The 18,859-nt window shown below is 62.4% G+C and overlaps 1 protein-coding gene across 1 annotated transcript in view; it reads left to right on the plus strand.

The window, feature by feature from the left end:
• Positions 1-5,838: 5,838 nt before the first annotated feature.
• The window catches only part of CSPG4 (chondroitin sulfate proteoglycan 4), a 33,457-nt gene continuing 20,436 nt past the window's right edge, over positions 5,839-18,859 (plus strand). Inside the window, exon 1 of the mRNA XM_072745997.1 lies at positions 5,839-6,086. Coding sequence (XP_072602098.1) covers positions 6,002-6,086 — 85 coding nt within the window. The 5' untranslated portion in view covers positions 5,839-6,001. The remainder of the gene's footprint in view (positions 6,087-18,859) is intronic.

Genomic DNA, 18,859 nt, shown 5'->3' on the forward strand with positions numbered 1-18,859 from the left:
GCATGAGGGCTGAACCCCAGAAGGCGGGGACCGTGGAGGCACATCGTGGGGGCTGGCCACCCCAGGGCTCTCGCTATCCAAGGACGACAAGCTGGGGCACGCAGGTGACTCAGTCGGTTAAGCATCTGCCTTCGGCTCAGGTCATGACCCTGGGGTCTTGGGATGGAGCCTCGCATCAGGCTCCCTGCGTCTCCCCCCACCAGCTGCTCCCCTGCTGTGCACTCACTCTCTAGGCCAAATAAATCTTTAAAAAGAAAACAAAAAAGGACAACAAGCCAGTAGGGGCTGAAGGGCACGCATGAGCACCTACGGAAGGTGCACGCCCGGGGCCACAAGGCCGCCTTGGGGTGTCAGTCCTGCCTGTCCTTCAGGGCCCCGGCAGTTGTGCGGAGGGCAGGCCCCTGTCAGCCACCACCGGCCTCGGCCTCACGACCGCCAGGCCCTGCCCTCGGCCGTCTATAAAGCTGCAGCACCTCTCTTGGAAACCGTCGCCCAGACAGCATCGTGGTTGCATGGTTGCACGATGTAGGGCCACGAGGAAAGGTGCAGGGACGCGAGCCTCACCTGAGGCCGCGCGGAAGGGGCTGGGCAGGCCCGGCCTCAGCCCCGCTGCCTGCTCAGGCCCACGCCTTGGCCCGCAAGCCTCTTCCCCGCCCGCAGGTGCTCACCCCCGCCCGGGGCCTTGCCCTGGCCTCCAAGGCACCAGCACGCTCACAGATTGTCCATCCAAACGGCTCTTGCACCCCGCGGCAGGCACACTGGGCAGGTAGCCACCACGTACCCTGCATACCCTGCGTACCCGAGGAGCACAGCGAGGGTTAACAGCACGAACCAGTATTTAGAAATAGCACAGCCCCCGGGGAGTCAGCTGTGGCCAGCTGCTCCGAGCCACTGGAGCCACAAGCGTTTGTGGACCTGGTGTGGCCTGCCCAGGGATCGGAGACTCTGAGGGGATCCTACCACCCCTCGCCCCATCTCCCCAGTAGGGCTTGGGGGTGACTTGAAACCCACCCCCAGGGAGGGCAAAGCCCAGCCACTGGGCTCGTAGCCACAACTGAGTCCTGAGGATGCCAAACACCGCTTTTCGGCTCCTGAATTGTGTAATTGTTGGGAATAGCTGCTTCTCCCCCACCCGCACCGCGGGCCTGGCTGCCTGCCCTTCCAGGAGCCCCGTGGATGCCTCCAGCCAGGAACAGAAGCAAGACCGCCCCTAGCAGAGGCCTCTGGTCAGAAGCCCAGGCCGGGGGAGCCCCTGGCCATGAGACTGCAGGGCTGTGGAACCAAGGCCCAAAGCCTGTGTACCCCCGCACGGGAGTGGCCTAGGTCCTGTGTCCTTCGTGGCAGAAAGCCAATCCCCTAAGGGCGGGACCTGGACTGCTAGAAGCCCAATGCGGACACCACCCCATCCAGGGCATAAGCACCCGCCACTTACCAGCAAGCTGGCTTTGGCCACAGGTTCCCTGGGTGGAGCCCATGTGGTCAGAGTGCAAAACACAGAGGAACTCGGAGTGCCAGGTGCTGACCAGGGGCAGGACCAAGCCACGGCTGCTGCCAGAGCCGGCACTGAGCCCAGGAGGCACCGAGGGTGAGAGTGACCAGGAGCGCCTGGCCAGCATCTCAGCGGAACTCACCTGGCAGGGGAGTGCATGATGCCGGGCTTGCTGTTGTCTTGTTCTCACAGAGGCAGATCACTTAGAGAAACTGAGGCAGCACATACCGCAGGTCACTGAAGCTTCAGAACGCTGGAATCCCCCTTCCGCTGAGTGGTGGCCATCCTCCTTCATTCTTCAGTGTGTTCCTCCCCTGCCCTGAGCGCTGCCCCGGGCTTTGGTGAGGAGTTAGGCTGGGGCGGGGGAAGCACTGGGTCACACCCCCTGACCCAGCTGGTGTGCCCCAGGAGGCACGAGGAGAAGCTGGAGATCACTGTTCTGGGGTGTCTGTGGGTGGCATGGAGGACTGGGAGGGCTTCCTGAAGGAGGATGAGATAAGGCCAGGGAGTCAGGGGCAGTGAGGGATGGCCAGCCACCAAGGGCACCTGGCCGGCCCAAGCCAGAGGACTGGATGGCAAAGGTTGGAAGGCAGAGGGGAGGAGGCCTGGGCCGGGGAGGATGCCAGAGAGGCTCTGGTCAGCTCTGCTCAGGTCCTGGCCGTCTGGGCAAGAGACCAGGTGAATGCTCTGTTAACCTGGGAGCCCCGGCAGAGGCAGGTGCGGGTGAGGCCCGCAGTGCGGTGGGGGGGGGGGGGGGCGGGGGGGGGGAGTGTGCTTCTGTCTGGGGCCTGTGTTTCCCTCCCTAGCGGGCAACAAGGCGGGAGGGGCTGCAGCTAATCCCAACTCCAGCCTGGGCTGTGGGCAGGAATCCGTCTGCAGGCTCCACAGAGAAAGGACTCCTGGTTGTGGTTGGTGAATCTGCGTGGTCGGATCGGGAAGATGGGAAGGGGGAAGGAAGGGAGGTGCGGCTGCGGGCTGGTGGGAATCTCCACCCAAGTTTTTGATTCATAAAGAAGCGGAAGCCTTGTCTTCTCTTCTTTCATTTGTAAAAAGAAAGCTCTTTGCATCCAAACAGTGTCTTCCCAGCAGCACCTCAACCCGAGGCCCACATTTGGCCAGCCATTAACCCCTAACGAGGACCAGGTGCATTGCTGACTCGGGGAGAAGGAAAAGCCGTGACAAGTTGTGGCATCAATGGCTGGATCACCACCGTGGCCGCCACCCCACCGCCACCACCGGAGATGAGCTGAGCACAGCCCCGCCCAGGCCTCCTAGGGTGAACCAGATGGGAGTTCTTCCTTTTGCCAAAATCCCCACAGAACAGCAGCACTGGCTTCTTAGTCAGCCCCAGTGCACATTTATTGAGCACCTACTGAATGCAGCTGCCCCTGGCAAGGAAAGTTCAGCCCTCAAGGGTCTGACTTTTCATCAGGGGAGGTGGTGAGTGTGGAGCTGTGTACAAACTGTGAAGGGCAGGAGGGAGGGAGCGCTACAGAGAAGGAAGAGAAAGGACAAGCGTGTGTGGAGCGCCTGCTGCATGCCGGCCCCGGGGGAGGCATAGGAGGTACATGAATGCATTTAATCCTCACTAACCCAGTTCTGCAAATGAGAAAACTGAGCAGCTTGTTCAAGGTTGGACAGCCAAGTAGGAGGGCTGGGTTTCAAACTCAGGGCCCAGGTTCGAGATCAGCTTCACAACCGCAGCACAGACATGACACCAGCACGCTAGCTGTGGTGGTAAGAGCGCCGGGCTTGCCCTCAAAGACCTGGCTCCACCTCTTCATGGCCATGTAGACAGGCCCAAGGCCTTCAATCTCTCAGCCTCAGTTTTTTCATCTGCAAATGGGGCTCAATTCTGTTGCACACTATGAAATGTTGTACACATGGTGGCATAGTCACTAGTCAAAGAGAGAGAGCCCAGAGTACTCTAGAAAACAGTATGGTGTTTCCTCAAAAAACTAAAAATAGAAGTAGCATAAGATCAGGATTTCCATATTTATTTATTTATTTATTTATTTATTTATTTATTTATTTATTTTTAAGATTTTATTTATTTATTCACGAGAGACAGAGAGAGAGAGAGGCAGAGACACAGGCAGAGGGAGAAGCAGGCTCCATGCAGGGAGCCCGATGTGGACCTCGATCCTGGGTCTCCAGCGCGTGCGCACACACACACACACACACACACACATACACACACGGTGGAATATTACTCAGCCAGCAAAAGTAATGAAATCTTGTCATTTGCAACAACACAGACAGAGCTGGATGGTATTTTGCTAAATGAAATAAGTCAGCCAGAAAAAAGTGAATGCCGTATTGTCTGGCTCATAAGTGGAACCTAAAAAACAAAACAAGCGAACAAACAGCAACTGTAGAAGCAGAGTCATAAATACAGAGAACAAACTGAGGGTCACCAGAGGGGAGGGAATGTGGGGGGTGAGCAGAATAGGTGAAGAAGATCAAGTGGTACAAACTTCCAGCTATAAAATAAATACATCACAGGGATGAAAAGTACAGCATAGGGAATAGAGTCAATAATATGACAACTTGGGGGTCCCTGGGTGGCCTAGTGGTTTGGAGCCTGCCTTTGGCCGAGGGTGTGATCCTGGAGTCCCGGGATCAAGTCCCGTGTCGGGCTCCCCGCATGGAGCCTGCTTCTCCCTCTGCCTGTGTCTCTGTCTCTCTCTCTCTCTCTGTGTCTATCATGAATAAATAAATAAAAATCTTAAAAATAATATGACAACTTTGTACGATGATGGATGGTAACTACACTTACTGCGGTGAGCATTTTGTGATGCATACATCACTATGGTCTACTTCTGAAACTGATATAACAGTATATGTTGATTATGATTTTTTTTTTTTTAGATCTGAAATAAAAAATAAATTAGGGGCACCTGGATGGCTTCATCGGTTAAGCATCTATGTTCAGTTCAGGTCACGATCTGGGGGGCCCTGGGGTCAAGCACTGTTGCCCTCCCTGCTGTGTGGGGAGCCTGCTTCTCCTTCTCCTTTTGCCACTCCCCCTGTTTGTGTGCTCTCTCTCTCTCAAATAAATAAAATCTTAAAATTAATTAATTAATTTCAAAAGTTTTAAGGTGAGGAGGAGCTGGGAAGAGAGTGCTGGTGGGGTGGAGTTGGGGTGGGCTGAAGCAGGCAGGTGTGAAAGAGAGTTTTTTTTTAAGATTTTATTATTTATTTGAGAGAGAGCATGAGCCAGGGGCAGGGGAGGGGGAAGAGGGAGAGGGAGAAGCAGGCTCCCCACTAAGCAGGGAGCTGATTGGGACTCGATCCCAGGACCCTGAGATCATGACCTGATCCAAAGGTAGATGCTCAACCACTGAGCCACCCAGACGCCCCTGAAAGAGGGGCTCTGACGAGAGAAGGGAGGGGAAAGCACTCTAGGGGTGCTCTTCCACCCGCCTCCTGAGCGGAGATGCCGAGACCAGACGATGCCCAATGCTGCGACTCAGGGATGCGCTGGCAGTCCTGCAGAGGTGTTGGCCTTTCTCCTCCTGTTTGGGCCAAGAGAGATGCTGTTGCCTAGGAGGGAGTCACGAGGATCAGGGCCCCAACCTGAAGCTGTTAGGTAGGAGCTAATCCAGGACCAGATTTCCAGGAGGCAGCCCCGGGAAGACCAAACACCCGGATTCAGGAGTTAGGAGGCCGGGGGTCCTAGTCCCGAAGGGCCAGGGACCTATACTCCACCTGGGGTTTTGTAAGAACCACTTCCATCTCTGCACCCATAAAATGGGGCGGTGGGGAGTGGGGGAGGGAAAGAGAGGGAGTCACCCATCTTACAGGGTTATTTTGAGGCAAATGACACCATGGGGTTGAGAATCCCTCCTGCCTTGCGGGAGAGTCTAGAACATCTCTCCTTTACAGACCAGGGAGCAGAGGCTCTGCAGGACAGAGGGCCAAGGTCACGATGCCAGGGGACACAGCAGTGCAGGACCTCAGGCCAGTGCTCTCTGCCCAAATACAGTCCCCAGGAGACCTTAGAGGAAAGCAGCCCCAAAGCAGTCTGTGTAGCCGTAGGCGGCTGTCCTCCTGGGCATGGAGCGTGTACACACACAGGCACACACGCGCGCGCACACACACACCCCAGGCCTCGCGAGGGCAGGAGAGAGAAGTGAGGGGCTAGCCCAGCTCGGCTCTCCCCCAGAGTAGGTCTCCGGGAGCCCTGGGGTCTGAGCGCGGGGTCCCGGCTCCCCGGGGGCTTGGTGCCAGGTCTGCAGGGTGGGCCGCGGGCTGACGGAGCTGGCGGGGTCATCCCAGCCCTGCCCAGGGAGGAGCAGCCCGGCTTGGGCCCTTTAAGGAAGTTGGGGGCGAGGGGGCCGCGGGGGAGCCGTCCTGAAACCAGAGCGCGGGCTGGCCCTGCCCCGCCCCCGAGTCAAGGAAGGCGGCCCCGCCGGCCCCAGCGCCCGGCCCCAGTCGCAGCAGCCTCCTCCGGTGCCTTTCGTGGGCTCCCCGCGCTCCGGCTCCGCCCGGCCCCACCGACCTGCCGCGATGCGGGGTCAGCAGCCCGCGCCCCCGGGCCCCGCGCTGCCCCTGGCCTTGGCCTTGGCTCTGTGGGCCGGCGCCTCCTCCGCGGGTGAGTAGGGGCTGCGGCGGGAGCGGGTGCTGGGCGGCAGGGAAGGGCACCCGAGGGCCCGGAGGCGTCGGGTGAGGGCAGGGGCCGCGCGGCTGCCACCCCAGGCCGCCCGCAGGGATCCCACCCGGGATGCAGGCGGTCCCGCGGGGCTCCCGTGGGCCCACTGAGGCTGGCCCGCCAGGTCAGGGTGTGGCTTGTGCAGGACAGTGGGTTTCAGGGGCACCTCCCGGCTGCACTCCCCACTCCCCACTCCTCGAGGCTTCAGGTGCCCGCGCTGGTGCCCAAAGGACGCCTGGGGACAGCAAGCGGCCAGCAGCCCAGCCTCAGCCCCCCAGGCCAGGAACCGCTGTGCTTGAGGCGGGAACCGGAGAGGGGGCCACCCTGCCCCACCTGCGCAGGGCCCCGCGGGGCCCCAGCCTGCAGCCTCCCCTGCCCCCTGCGTGTCCTTTGTCAGGCAGGTCGGTACAGTCCCTTCCCCACCTTCCTCCTGCTGTCCTCTCCAGCTCCTGACTCCCCTCCCTCCCCTGCTGACCCAGAAGGCCTGCTTGGTGACAGCCAGGAGCACCCACTCCTCAGCCTCCTGGCACCTTCAGAGGGTCCCTCAGACAGCCCCGGGCAACCCGTGCCACGCTTCCCTGCCCTGGGCGTTGGCGCTTGACCCCAGCAGAGACCGAGTGACAGTTGACCTTCCGAGGGCACTAGGACTCGTCTCCTCTGTGTTACACTCCCCAGATCCCTCCAGGGCAGCCTTCTTCCCAGAGGCAAGGCAGGGTCTCCTATGCCCTGGGAACTGTGGCCTCAGGGCTCATCAGTCACTACTGCCCAAGTATGAATCAGTGCTCCAGCCTCCATCTTTCGGGACCATTCCCAAAAGCAACTCTGAGCAGAGGAAGGGCCGGAGTCTCCCTTCCAGGGGCCGGGCCACACCCTTCTCCCTGTCCTATGGGGAAGCCAGCTCTAACGGACAGCATCACGAGGTACCCAGAGGGAAATGAGTCAGGGGGGACCCCCTACTGGGGTGAGTCAGAGCTGGATCCCCAGGCTCTCTGCTCCTCTTCCCAGGGACCCCTTCCTTCAAAGTGTTGGGGCCTGGGTGATGGGCTGGGCCTCTGGAGAGGTGGGCAGAGGCCATCTGAGGTGACCGGAGTGGGCCGCTTAGGCAGCCTGCAGGCTCCAGCTGAGTGATTCCAGCACCCCCTCTCTTTGGGCTTCGACGGGAAGCCACTCTCCAACATCTTCTCAGCATCCACGCTGTACGAGCATTGTGCTGGGCAACGAGGGGTACACAGAAATGGAAGGGCTGAGCGTACACGCATTCCGGAGGCAGAAAGGCAAATTAAAACCCACACAGCAACTCCTGTCATGTCTGCAAAGATCCAGATGAGGAGTATGGAGAAGAGACGTTGACAGGCAAGCTGGGGCAGGCCGGAGGGTGATCCTGGAGCCAAGCCTTGGAGGACAGGAAGGGGGTCCATACTCTAGGCAGGAGCTCGGCCTGAGCAAAGGCACTGGGGTGGATACAGGAAGAGCATGTAGAGACAGGAAGCCCAGCAGCCTGGTTAGAAGATGTATTGTGAGCACGAGCCAGGAGGAGCCATTGGGCCGGGGCACAGAATCCTTAAAGATCAGAATACAGCCCCAGCTTGTGCCTCCTGGCAATGGGAGCCACCGATGTTAAGGCAGGGGAGTGGCATGGCAGCAGGGGGTTGTCATGTTCAGCCCACCTCTGCCCTTGGGAAGAATTGGGAATGCGGAGGGTATGGAGAGCTGAAGCCTCCCCCTCCAACGAGCCCTCTCTGCACCCCCCCCCCCCCCCCCCCCCCGTCTGGCTCAGCCCCATGTCCTGCTCTCTGCACAGGGGTCAGGCCCCACTTGAGGAAGGCATCACTCCCGTCCCTCCTGGACACCCCGAGCCCCAAAGGCCCTAAAGGTTTCAGGTACCAGAGTGAGGCCCAAGGGGATGCTTTCCCTGCATTTGTCAGCATCCCAGAGCATCTGGGTCATGAGGCCTGGGAGTCGAGCACCCTGGGAGCCCCCTGGGAGGCGTTGGGCAGAGGGACACGTGGCGGGAGAGACTGGGTTCGAGCCCATGTTGGCAGCTGGGCTCCAGGGAGCAGCAGGAGTCCAGGCGAGCGCAGAGGCCGCAGGGCCAGCGGCTCCCACACCTCTCGCCCCGCCTGGCACAGCCGCTCTCAGAGACGGGGTAAGAGGGGGGAGTCTGACTTGGGCTGGGGCAGGAGGACCTGTAAGGGGGGGCCCCTGATTTAGCTGGGTGCGGCCTCGGGGCGTCTGAGAGAACAGGACCATGGAGGCATCCAGGGCAAGGAATCAAGTCCGAGTAGATTGCCCTGCTCCTAGGGATCCCCTGGGGAGCAGCGGTGTGGAGGTGTGTGTGCAACGCAGAGGCCAGGCCCTTGGCTCAGCCCACCCAGACTCTGGAAAAGCTGTTCCAGGAGTGTAACTGAGCCACCCCCCACTCCACCCCCAGGGCGGGACAGGAGGGTCTTCTGGTGCTGCCGCCTGGGGCCGGGTGGCCAGGTGGGCCAGGCTGCTGGCGCGGTTGCGGGAGGAGAGCGGGTGCGCATGGAGCTCTCAGAGGAAGTGCACAGGCTGCTTCTGGGAACTGGGCGTGCTGCCCAGGAGGGGCAGGCAGGGGAGGGGGTTGGAAAGAGCCCGCAGCACACCCTCACTGGCGCATACAGATGTGGGTGTGCGCACAAGTATGAACAACCGTGTACAGGGCCAGCTGCGCTCACGAACCTGGGCGGGGGCGCCCGGGAGAATGAGGTGTGGACGGGATGGGGGCAGGGGTTGCTGCGCCGTCTGTGGCCCCTATACGCCCTAAAGGCACCAGGAGCAGGTGCCCGAGGGGCCCCTGGGCCTGGGCCTGCTCCCCTCCTGCTCCCTCTGCTCCTGCTCCCCCAACTCCTGGCTCCACCCAGCTCCCCTCTTGCCTCCAACATGCCCCCTGCCCCAACGTATGCCCAGTTCTGCAGAGCTCTCTAGAGTTAAGACTCTTTCTCCGGGTGCAGCTTCGGATGCGTTTCAAGTTATGCTGTTATGGGTACCACCGACTGTAGATGAGTGATTCGGAATGAACGACAACGGAGCTTGTATGGATGGTTTCTTACTTGGATTCCCTCAGAGGAGGGGCGCCTCAGAAGGGTGGGTCGTTCCCAGCGGGGGAGGAGGAGCGGGGCGGAGCTATCGGCTACTTGGACTCCCACCTGCAGAGGCATCCCCAGGGGGAGGCCCACCGTGTGTGCACAGGTGTGTGCACAGCCTCACAGCACCCCCCCCCCCCCAGTCAAGAAACATTCCTATTTTAGAGATGTGGAAACTGAGGCTCAGAGAAGTGCAGAGGCACGCTCCGGGCACATAGGTTGCAGTGTTGTCCCTCACCTCCACAACAGCCTGGGTGGGGCCGTCACCCACCGGTGGGCCCAGACCCCACCAGCAGGGGAGACACAGCTCACTGAGGAGCCTAGATCTCTGCTCCTGTGTCCCCCTACCCCACCTCTCCAGACACCCCGTACTTTGTGGCAGCACAAGCAAATCCTTTTCAAGAAAGTCCCCGACCCCTTTCGATGGCCGGGATAGCACACAAAGCCGCGTTCGTCCTAGATGTAGGGCAGTAGCACTGAGGTCTGCCATCGAGGTGGCCTGGTGGCGGGGCTCCCCACGCTCTGCGGACCATTCCTTCCCCCTCTGGGCCCTGACCACATTCCGCTGTGCATCCGCCAGGCCTCGGGCCACCGCGGCACTAACCTATTTCCGAGCATGTCTTCATGGCTTGATTGTCACGGTGGGTCATTGAGGCTGCCTCCCCTCCCAGACCTTACCGCAGAGGCCCCCCCAGCCCCAACCAGTCTCCCCATGGTTCATAGGGAAACAGGGGCCCAGACAGGAACAGCTAGTCTCTCGGGGTCACACACCAAGTCCGTAGCAAGGTGGGGGCTGAACCTCCCTGCTCTCTGTCCTTGAATCCTGTTTGGGTGGCGGCCACAGCTCCAGCAGCCTCCCACGGGCCCACCTCCCACCCGCTCTCCCCAGGGGTCTCCACCGTCTTGCTCCACGCAGGACTGAGCCCAGAGGGGCATGTTGATCACTGAGTAGGATGACACCAAGGGCCCGGAACATGTCCTTTCCCAGATGGAGTCAGGTCAGGAGGCCCGAAGGCAGGGAACAGAAGCCAAGCCCACTGTCCTCCCAGCGAGGCCGTGGACTGGGCCTCTCCTGTCCCAGCATCCCCCTCCTGCCACTCCCTGAACCAAACGGGACGTCCCTGAGCCCCCAGCAGGCAGGAGCCTCCTGGTGCCACACTCCCGAGGGCCCCAAGATACCATGACTGTGCCGGGCCCCCTCTCCCCCTCCGGCCTCTCGGCCTCTGCATTCAGGGCGAGCCCGTGTCCCACGGGCGGTGGAGGAGCTCGGCCATCAGGTGAGAATCCATGAGCCCTGGCACCTGGTTTCTCTTCTCATCCTTCACAACCCGGCTCCAGAACCACCACCCCGGGAGCCTTTCCCAGCCCTTCCTGGGGCCCTGCCCTCCTTCTCCGTGGGCCCGCAGGCCTTTCTGCCCAAGCCGTGACCTCCGTCAGCGTGATGCCCTGGAGGTACACATACGCACATGCGTGCACATGCGCGTGCAACAGTGTTGCTCAGCAGCCTGGCCCAGAGCCTAGCAAGGAGAGCGTCCAGCCCCTCAGCAGCCGTCCCGGGAGAAACCTCGGACTCAGGATTCATGGCCCCCAGCACCACGGCCAGGCAAGCGAGGCCTCTGGGGGCCTGCCTCCTCTCTGGGGACAGGACAGGGCTGGAGAGAGGACACCAACTTCCTTTCCCACCTAAGAGCAACCGCCGCCCACGGTCCAGGAGGGGCCAGCTATAAATATCAGTGGGCCCTGGGCCCCAGACGCTGATTCCCACGACTTGGACCCCTCCCTTCCCCTTCCCTGCGCACAGCAGCTGGGCCAGCCCGCTCCCCTGCAGTTGGAGGCCGGCCAGGCAGGCCTCAGGCGCACACATCCACACAACTTCCCACCATGGTCAGGGAAGGAACAAATCACCCTTTTTGGGTGCCTGGGAGCAGCTAAGAGCGAGCCCCTCCTGCCCCTCGTCCTGACTCAGGCCCACGGCTCCCTCCTCTGGGCTGCGGGGAGGCAGGAGGTCAGGGACACTGTGGAAGGAACATGGCATTAGAGAGCCAAGGACCTCACTCCAGCCCTACCCCTTGATGTGTGACCTTGGGAAGTGACTCAGCCTTCTGAGCCTCAGTCTTCTCTCTCAATGGGGACAAATGATGCCTGCGGCCCATGGGTGTTGAGGATCAGAGCCCTTTGCCAGAGTAAGCCCTCAGCAGGTGCCAGCCCCTGAAGTCCCTGTCTTTGGGTTACTCCCATTGTCCTCTGGACTGGGGGCGGGCCCAGCAACCCGGCGATCTTTGAGAAGGGTTCCGAGGTCAGGGATTGGATGGGGTGGCCTTGTGAGCAGGTCTGTGTGGGACTCAGTGACATGGAAAAGCAGCGATGAGTCCCCAAGGGTCCACCAACCAGCTGCTGCGGGCCAGCTGGGGACCCCTCAGGAAGGGGGAGGGGGCTTTTCAGCCGAGGGCTCACTGGGCTGAGCACCGACCCCCCCCCCCCCCACTGTAAGGAGAAGCCAGCCCTCCCAGCCCCTCCCCGGCCTCATCCCTAAAGGGCCCTCAGACAGAGATCGTTGCTCCGGGTAGGGCACAACCAGGATGTATTGAAAGAATAACAAGATGAACCCCAGACTGTCCGGAGAGCAGAGGGGTGGGGATGAAGAGAATGAGCAGCGGGAACTGCTGTAGGAACTGCTGTAGGGCGGGAGCCTAGACATCCACCTCTGCCCTGCCCCCGGGGCACACCTGGGGCCCCTCCGGGGTGGGGTGGGGGCAGGGCTGGACACGTGAAGGGACCACCCGGGCACCCACGGGGCGTTACGGGAGGGACTGCGCCACGGAGGAAGCCCAGACTGAGGAGGCCCCTCCGCCCTGAGCCGCTGGGACCCGCTGGGGGCGCTGGGGGCGCTGGGGGTGCACGGGTGCACGTGCACCAGATCAGAGTCCCTAGGGGGAGAGTGATTCCTGGAGACTGCGGTGGGGTGGGGGCCGGTGGAGGGGAGCGTTCCAGCTGGGGGGCGCTTCAGGTGGGGGCTGGGCAGGTCCAGGCCCCAGCTTCTGAGAAGGAACCCCCGTCACCAGTCACCGAGCTGGGCTCCGCTCCCCGGATGTGCATGTGCGCCAACGGCATCCAGGCGCCCGCCCCCGCCTGGGCCCCGTGTCCGGGCATCTGATGCCCACGTGCTCCAAGCCATCCTGTTGAGGCCCAGCTGAGCTCTTCCATGGGCGAGGACTCCGGTGAGGGCCTGACCCCCCAACCGCTCACAGTCCTGGGGTGGGAGAGCCGGCTGGGGACCGCAGCCCTCAGGGTACCTGGCCTTGCTGTGTGGCCTTGGGCAGACTCCCCGTCTCTGGCTCCGGGGTCGCATAGCCAGGCCCCAAGGTCAGCTGTAAAGTTCAGAGCTCCAGCTCCTGGAGAATGGGACGGGGGGCCCTGCCTCTGTGCAGAGAGCCAGTGGCCTGTCTGGGGACGTACAGCAGAGTGGGTTGGCCTGGAAGGGGCTGAAGGGGCCGCCTGGCCTGCCCGCGCGGCCTGGTACCTAGAAACCACTCTCCCAGTCCGCGCAGAGCCCGGGGCTCTCCCAGGATGAGGGTAGGGCTCTGCTCCACCCCCGGCTCCCGTCTTCCACCCCCTTGCTCGAGCCCCACCCTACTAAAAATAAACCCAGACCACCCCATCTTGTACCAGCCAGACCCACCCAGCCCCTCCAGAGCCAGTTGAGTCACCGCTCCAAGCTGCTCCTTTTTTTAACCGTCTGAGTCACTGGCTGTGGCTACAGCTACAGCTCCATGACACAGGCCCCAGGCCCCAGGGCCCAGCCACGCCACGGCCTCCAAGGGCACAACCCACAGCGGAGGGAGAGGTCTGGGTAGAGGGGACAGCAGGTGAGGCCAGGCCCCAGCCTCTGCCGTGGGTGGCTAACCCCTAGCGGGTCCCACACCACCTCACCCATCCCCCGGGGACTCCTCTGCGCAGGCCCTGCCCCTACAGCATTTCTCTGCCTCCAAGCAGGTCTGGGCCCCCCCCCCAAGTCCCCCCGCTCCCCCGCCCAAGACAGAGGGTCTCCAGGCCCCGGGCCCTGTGGGGCCGGAGTGGGCACGGCCCAGCCTTCTGGGGTGAAGGCAGCAGAGACACCTGCCCCCTGCGCCTCCTCCGGCCGCAGCTCAGGCTCTGCCCACACTGCCCAGAGCACCATGAAGACTCCGCTGCCCAGAAGCCTCCACCTCCAGCCCCTCCGGGCTTCCTTTATCCTCTCCACGCAGACGGCCAAGCTCTTCCCCCCATCCCCTGTCCCTTCCCCATGGCTGTCTCTCTGTCTCCGGCTGCCCTGGGTCTCTGACCCTGCCTGTTCCCTTTCCTCGACCCAGTCTAAGTCCGGGGAACCCAAAGTGCTGCGTGCACCCAGCCCTCCGCACACGTGTCCTTCCCTGGGCCTTCCCAGCAGACACACCTCACCTCCACTCATTCCCATAAGGGGCTCTGGGCCCCAGAGACCAACCCTGAGAGGAACTTTCCATCCTCTCACCCAAGTCCCCTCCTTCCCCCGCCCTGAAGCACAGGCTACATCCTGTCGTCCTGTCCCTGTCTTGGGGATGTCAGGATCCCACAGGCACTTCCGTGGAGGCTGAGACAGGGGGACAGGGGGCCTGGGAATGGCGCCACCCCCGGCCCCTGCCTGAACGGAGCCTGCATAGCCTCAACCCCAGCCCTCTCCTGTCTGGGGCTGCGGCCTCCAGCTATAAATAGGGGCTCCCATTCTATTTTCTTTAAAAACAAGCACCAGACTCTGTCACCATAGGCCCAGAAAAGCACTCCCTGGCTGGGGCAGCCTCCTGCCCCACCCCGAGGCAGAGGAGGACTGAAGGGAAGCCTGGAGGGAGACCAGGCTGGGTCAGCTAGGAACGGGGCAGCTGCCCTCTGGCCCCTTCAGCTTCCTACCTCCCTTCACCAAGCGCCGCCAGTCTTGTTCCCAAGACACGCGCTATTAGCAGGGAGCGCGGTGACAGTAGCACAAGTCCCCAGGGCACGGTTGAGAGGTGCTGGCGCCCCAAATACAGAGCCGGAACTGTGGGCTGTGGGGAAGGGCGGGGAAGGCTTCCTTCCCGAAGGAGCAGGAGGGCATTCGCAGGCGGAAAGGAAAGAAGAGCTGGCCCGGCGGGAGGCCCAGCGAGCCTCCTTACAGGTGGAAGAGAGCCCGAGGCTTAGCGAGGCTGGCACGTGGGGTGTCGTCGAGGGAGGTGAACGGGAAAGCCTGGCAGGGCTGGGGCAGGAGGGCCTAGCACCCTCGGTGCCCTCCTACAGTTGGGGCTTGATCCTGGGGCAATGGGGAGCCATCGAAGGCTTCCAGACCCAGGGAGATGACAGAGTGACTCTCATGTGGGGTTAACAGTGGTTGCTGGTAGCAAAACAAGGCAGGAAGTTCATTAAGCCCGGAAGGGATGGTGACCATCTGCCTTGTGGGATGGCACAGAGGAAAAAGCGGGGGAGACGAATCCGAAAGAGAATTCAGGGGCAAGATGGCTGGAACACGGGGAGGGACGAGACAGACTGTCCAAAAGGACTTTGAGATTTCTGCCCGCCAATGGGTGGGTGGTGAGGCCTTCCCTGGAAGGCAAGCAGGTATGGGGAGAGATGACACTGAGTCTGGCTTGAGATGGGTGGGCTTGGGTTTGCAGGGCCGCATGGGTGTTTCTGGTGCAGGGGCCTTGGGGGCATTGGCAAGAGGGCCCAGGGCCCCGGAGAGTTGGTGCTGGAGACAGAGACATGGGTGCCAGAGTGGAGAGCCGGTGCCTGAGGCCGGGGGACAGGAGGCGGGCTGGAGACGGCACAGCGGTGGGCCGAGCTCGGCGGTGCTGACAGTCGGGGGTGGTCTGCAGGCCCGGAAGGTGGGGAGTGGGGGGACAGGAACCTATCCCAAGAGGAGCTGGGCCTGCCCATGGGAAGAGGTCTCAGGCTAGGGATCTCGGGGGGACCGGTAAGCACAGAGGTCACTAGCAAAGACTCTGGGGTTTCCCGGTCCACCCTCCCAGGCAGGCATCCCACCCACGCTAGAAGCTTCTTGCTCAGCCTGCCTATTGTCGGCCGGTAGAAAACCCCCATATGGGCCAAGGGCCACCTCCACGTGATCCCTGTACCCCCTTCAAGCCGATGTTTCCTTCCTCAGCACACACGTGTGGGCCCCCTGGGCGGCAGGTGCCCTGCAGGGATACGGGCACTCCGTCCCGTCCTCGGGAGCTTCCAGTCTGGCCTCTTAGGTCAGAGATGGCCCTGCTGAAGTGAGCACAGCTCTCCACCAGCCACTTCCTGCTAGGCTGGGCTGGGCAGGCCAGGTTTGTTGGTCCCCCCAGCCAGGTGCCCTCCGCACGGGTGAGAAAGCAGAGGCCCAAGAGAGCAGGGCAGCATGGGGCTGGAGGGGAGCGCGGGGAGGGCCTGTCCCAAGCCCCTCCTTCCCCCATGTCCTGGACATGGGCCTGCCATCCTGAGATTACCCCGCCACTCTTCCTTGCATTTTAGATGGGGGATCTGCGGGGCAGCCGTGGCTTCTCCAAGCACACAGACTCTTGGCCCCGGCCTATGTCCAGACCAACAGTCATTGCTTCCGCAACCCCCACCCCAGCTCACACACTCACTGTCTCCAAGTCCAGGCTGCCAGGCTGGGGGAAGCCCCAGGACACCTCCCCAAGGGCCCTGCCCTTAGCAGTTTCTCATCCCAGAGCTGAAGGGGAGCTCAGAGATGAGCAACAGGCTTCCGCTTGCTTCCTGGCTCTGGTCCAGCCTGAGAGAGGGGGTGGCCCCAGAGCGCCCCGGAGCGGCTTCTCACCCCAGGCCTCTGCCCCTCCATCCTCTTCCCTGATCTCAGAGACCCCAGTGGGTACGCCCAGCATTTATCACTGGCTTGGAGAACGTGCCACACTCAGCCAGCCCTGAAAAAGGTCCCTCCCTGATCTGGCCAAGCCCCCGAATCAGACCCATCCAGCCGCCCCAGGAGAGGCCAGCTGCCAAAGCAGCCCAGGAAAGCAGATGCTCTTCCCTCCCTTCCTCTGCCTTCCCGCCCGCCACTGCCCCCCAGGGAGCCCCGGAGGACAGGAAGGGAAAAAGTGTGTCTCCCAGGCTCGGGGCCAGCTCTCACACCCTCCTGCTGCCGGAGCCTGCGGCAGATGCCCCACTTCCGATGCACACGCAACAGCAGCCCCACACTGCTCCTGTGCACACGTCCCTCCCTGACACGAGGCCCAGTGCAGAGCCCGGCCCAGGAGCTCCAGGCCAGCTCTGCAAGGCTCCTCTGGAGGACTTAGCGCAGGTACAGGCCTCCCCTGGCCTCATTCTCTCCCCTGTAAGATGGGCTCCCTCCCAGGGCAGGGGGGAAGGGGGAAGGGGCTGCTGAGGGGGCCCAGCGCAGGTGAGGAAGGTCCCTTGCTCTGTTTCTTCCCTCCCAGTCACCCTACCTAGGCCTGGGCCACTCCCATCAGGGTCCCCCGTCCCCCCACCCCACCCAAGGCCAGAAAAGCGGGGGGGGGGGGGGGATGTGGGGGAGGGCCTGGCAATCCACTCAGATCCCTGCACCGGGAGGAAAATTATAAGGTGGAAAAGCCTCTCGGGATTGCTCCACGCTGCAGCACCCCACCCCTCTGTGCCTCGGGCCAGGGGAGCGGCAGGCTTCCACAAAGACTCCATTGAGGCCCTGCTTCCTCCCCAGCCCAGCCCTCCAGCCTGGGTGGATGAGCTGCTCCTCCAGCAAACCGCTCATTTTCCTCCCAGCTTCCTCTGTGCCGCACAAGGCCCAGACTTGGCCTCATGGCTGGGAGCCCGGGGCACCAGTCAGTGTCCTGTACCAAGTTTAGTGTCACCTCCCCGCCGGTCCAAGGGGTAATCGTCTTTCGGAGGAGATCTCCACATTGGAAATGTTCCCCAACACGTGCCCCTCGGCTTGGGTGGCCAGGAAGCTCTTGGGCAGAGGAGCAGCAGCAAGGCCAGCGTCCAGAGGCAGGACTCGGCCATTAGCTGAGGAGTCCTGTAGCCCCGGGCCTCCTTGGTCTTGCAAAAGCCAGAATGGGAATCAGACAGAAGGGGCCGGCAAGGCGGCTGAAGTCCCGAGTGCCCTGGGAGCGAGGCTGCTGGCTCGAGGGCTCCTGGAGTGAAGAGAGACGGGCCCACCTTGGCCCCAGCTGGGGTCTCCAGTGTTGAGAGATGGGATGTGGCCCATGAGCCCAGATCGGGGAGGCAGAAGAGCCGGGCAGGGGCGCTGCAGGGGTGCAGGGGTGCGGGCATCCCCCAGGCAGCTAGCCCTGGCAGGCAGTAAGCATCTAGGCCCTCGGGATGCCCTTGTCACCACCGTGAGAGGGGGATGTGGTCTCTGGGACCTGACCTGAAGTCTGTCCCTGTAGCCCTCCCCCCATTGTTCCCTTCAGAGATACTGGGGCTGGGGGCAGGGGGGAGGGGACAGCTCAGTGGAAAGGGCTGAGCCTTGGGCCGGGCTAGGGGGTGCTGACACCCTAGTAGGCTCAGTGTCAGGACGGGACCCACCACCCCACATCCTTGCCCGGCCTGCGCTCACCCCAGCAACTGTGACAGGTGGCTGTGCTCTGGGGGACTGAGTTCTCGGGCCACCTCAAGGCACTGCTTCCCCAGCTCTGAGAAGGGAGTGGGCGTGGGCGCTGCAGGGCGCTTAGCCCCATCAGCCTTGGGGTCCATGAGCCTTGGGGGCATAGCTCTGGTTCACAGGAAGTTTCCCCCCCTCCCACCCTGCTCAGACCTTCCCTGGCTTGGGGGCAGAAGCTGGTGGAGAAAAAGCGCAGCCTTTGGAGGCACAGGGGGCGGAGGAGGGGGGCATCTGGCCTGGGTTCTGGAGGGCCCGAGTGACCCGGGGAGGGCCCAGCGGCTGGGGCAGGCACCTGGTCCGTCCTGCCTTCACCCACGGCCACCCACATGCACACCCACGGGGGAGACAGAGCCCTTCCTCCCTGCCTTGGCTGCCCTAGAGCACTCCCCCACGGCCCCCGCCAGACTTCTCAGGAGGAGGCCTCTCCCAGCCTGCCCCCTGCCTGCCTAGGATGTGGGTCTGGAACGGGAAGTGCACACCTGGTGCCAAACCGCAAGGAGCTGCGGTGAAGTCCGGCTTCCCCCGAGATCAGGACCCCTTGCCCTCCCCAGCCGGCTCCCGGTGCCCCTCCTCACCCTCCTCACTCCCGCCCACGGCAGCAGCCTGGCAGCCAACATCCCGCTTTCTGGGGCTCTCTTGGTTTCTCCTTCTTCGGGCCTCTGACTGGACTCCTGAGTTCAGTTTTTATGGAGTGGGGGGGTCTTCATTTCTCATTCTCAGTTTTAACATCTTTCTCAGGCTTTCTGTCTCCCCCCGGTGGGGGCTTCTTTTCCGTGGCTGTGTTACCGTATTTGCAAATGAAGGAAGGAAGGAAGGAATGACTGGATCCCCTTCTCTCCCCATCCATCTCTCACCTCCTGCTCCATCTCAGTACCACTGGGTTCACCTCCCAGCGTATGTGCCCGGGTCTCCCTCCGCCCCCTTTGCCCCAGACCCTGGGCACTCCCCCGCCCCCGGCCCCGCCCCGCCCGGCAGCCAGCCATCCTGCCCAGGAGCTGGGCTTCCAAACTTCCTCCCTTATAAAGTCA

This window comes from Vulpes vulpes, unplaced genomic scaffold, assembly GCF_048418805.1.
Source record: "Vulpes vulpes isolate BD-2025 unplaced genomic scaffold, VulVul3 u000000678, whole genome shotgun sequence".
NCBI lineage: Eukaryota > Metazoa > Chordata > Mammalia > Carnivora > Canidae > Vulpes > Vulpes vulpes.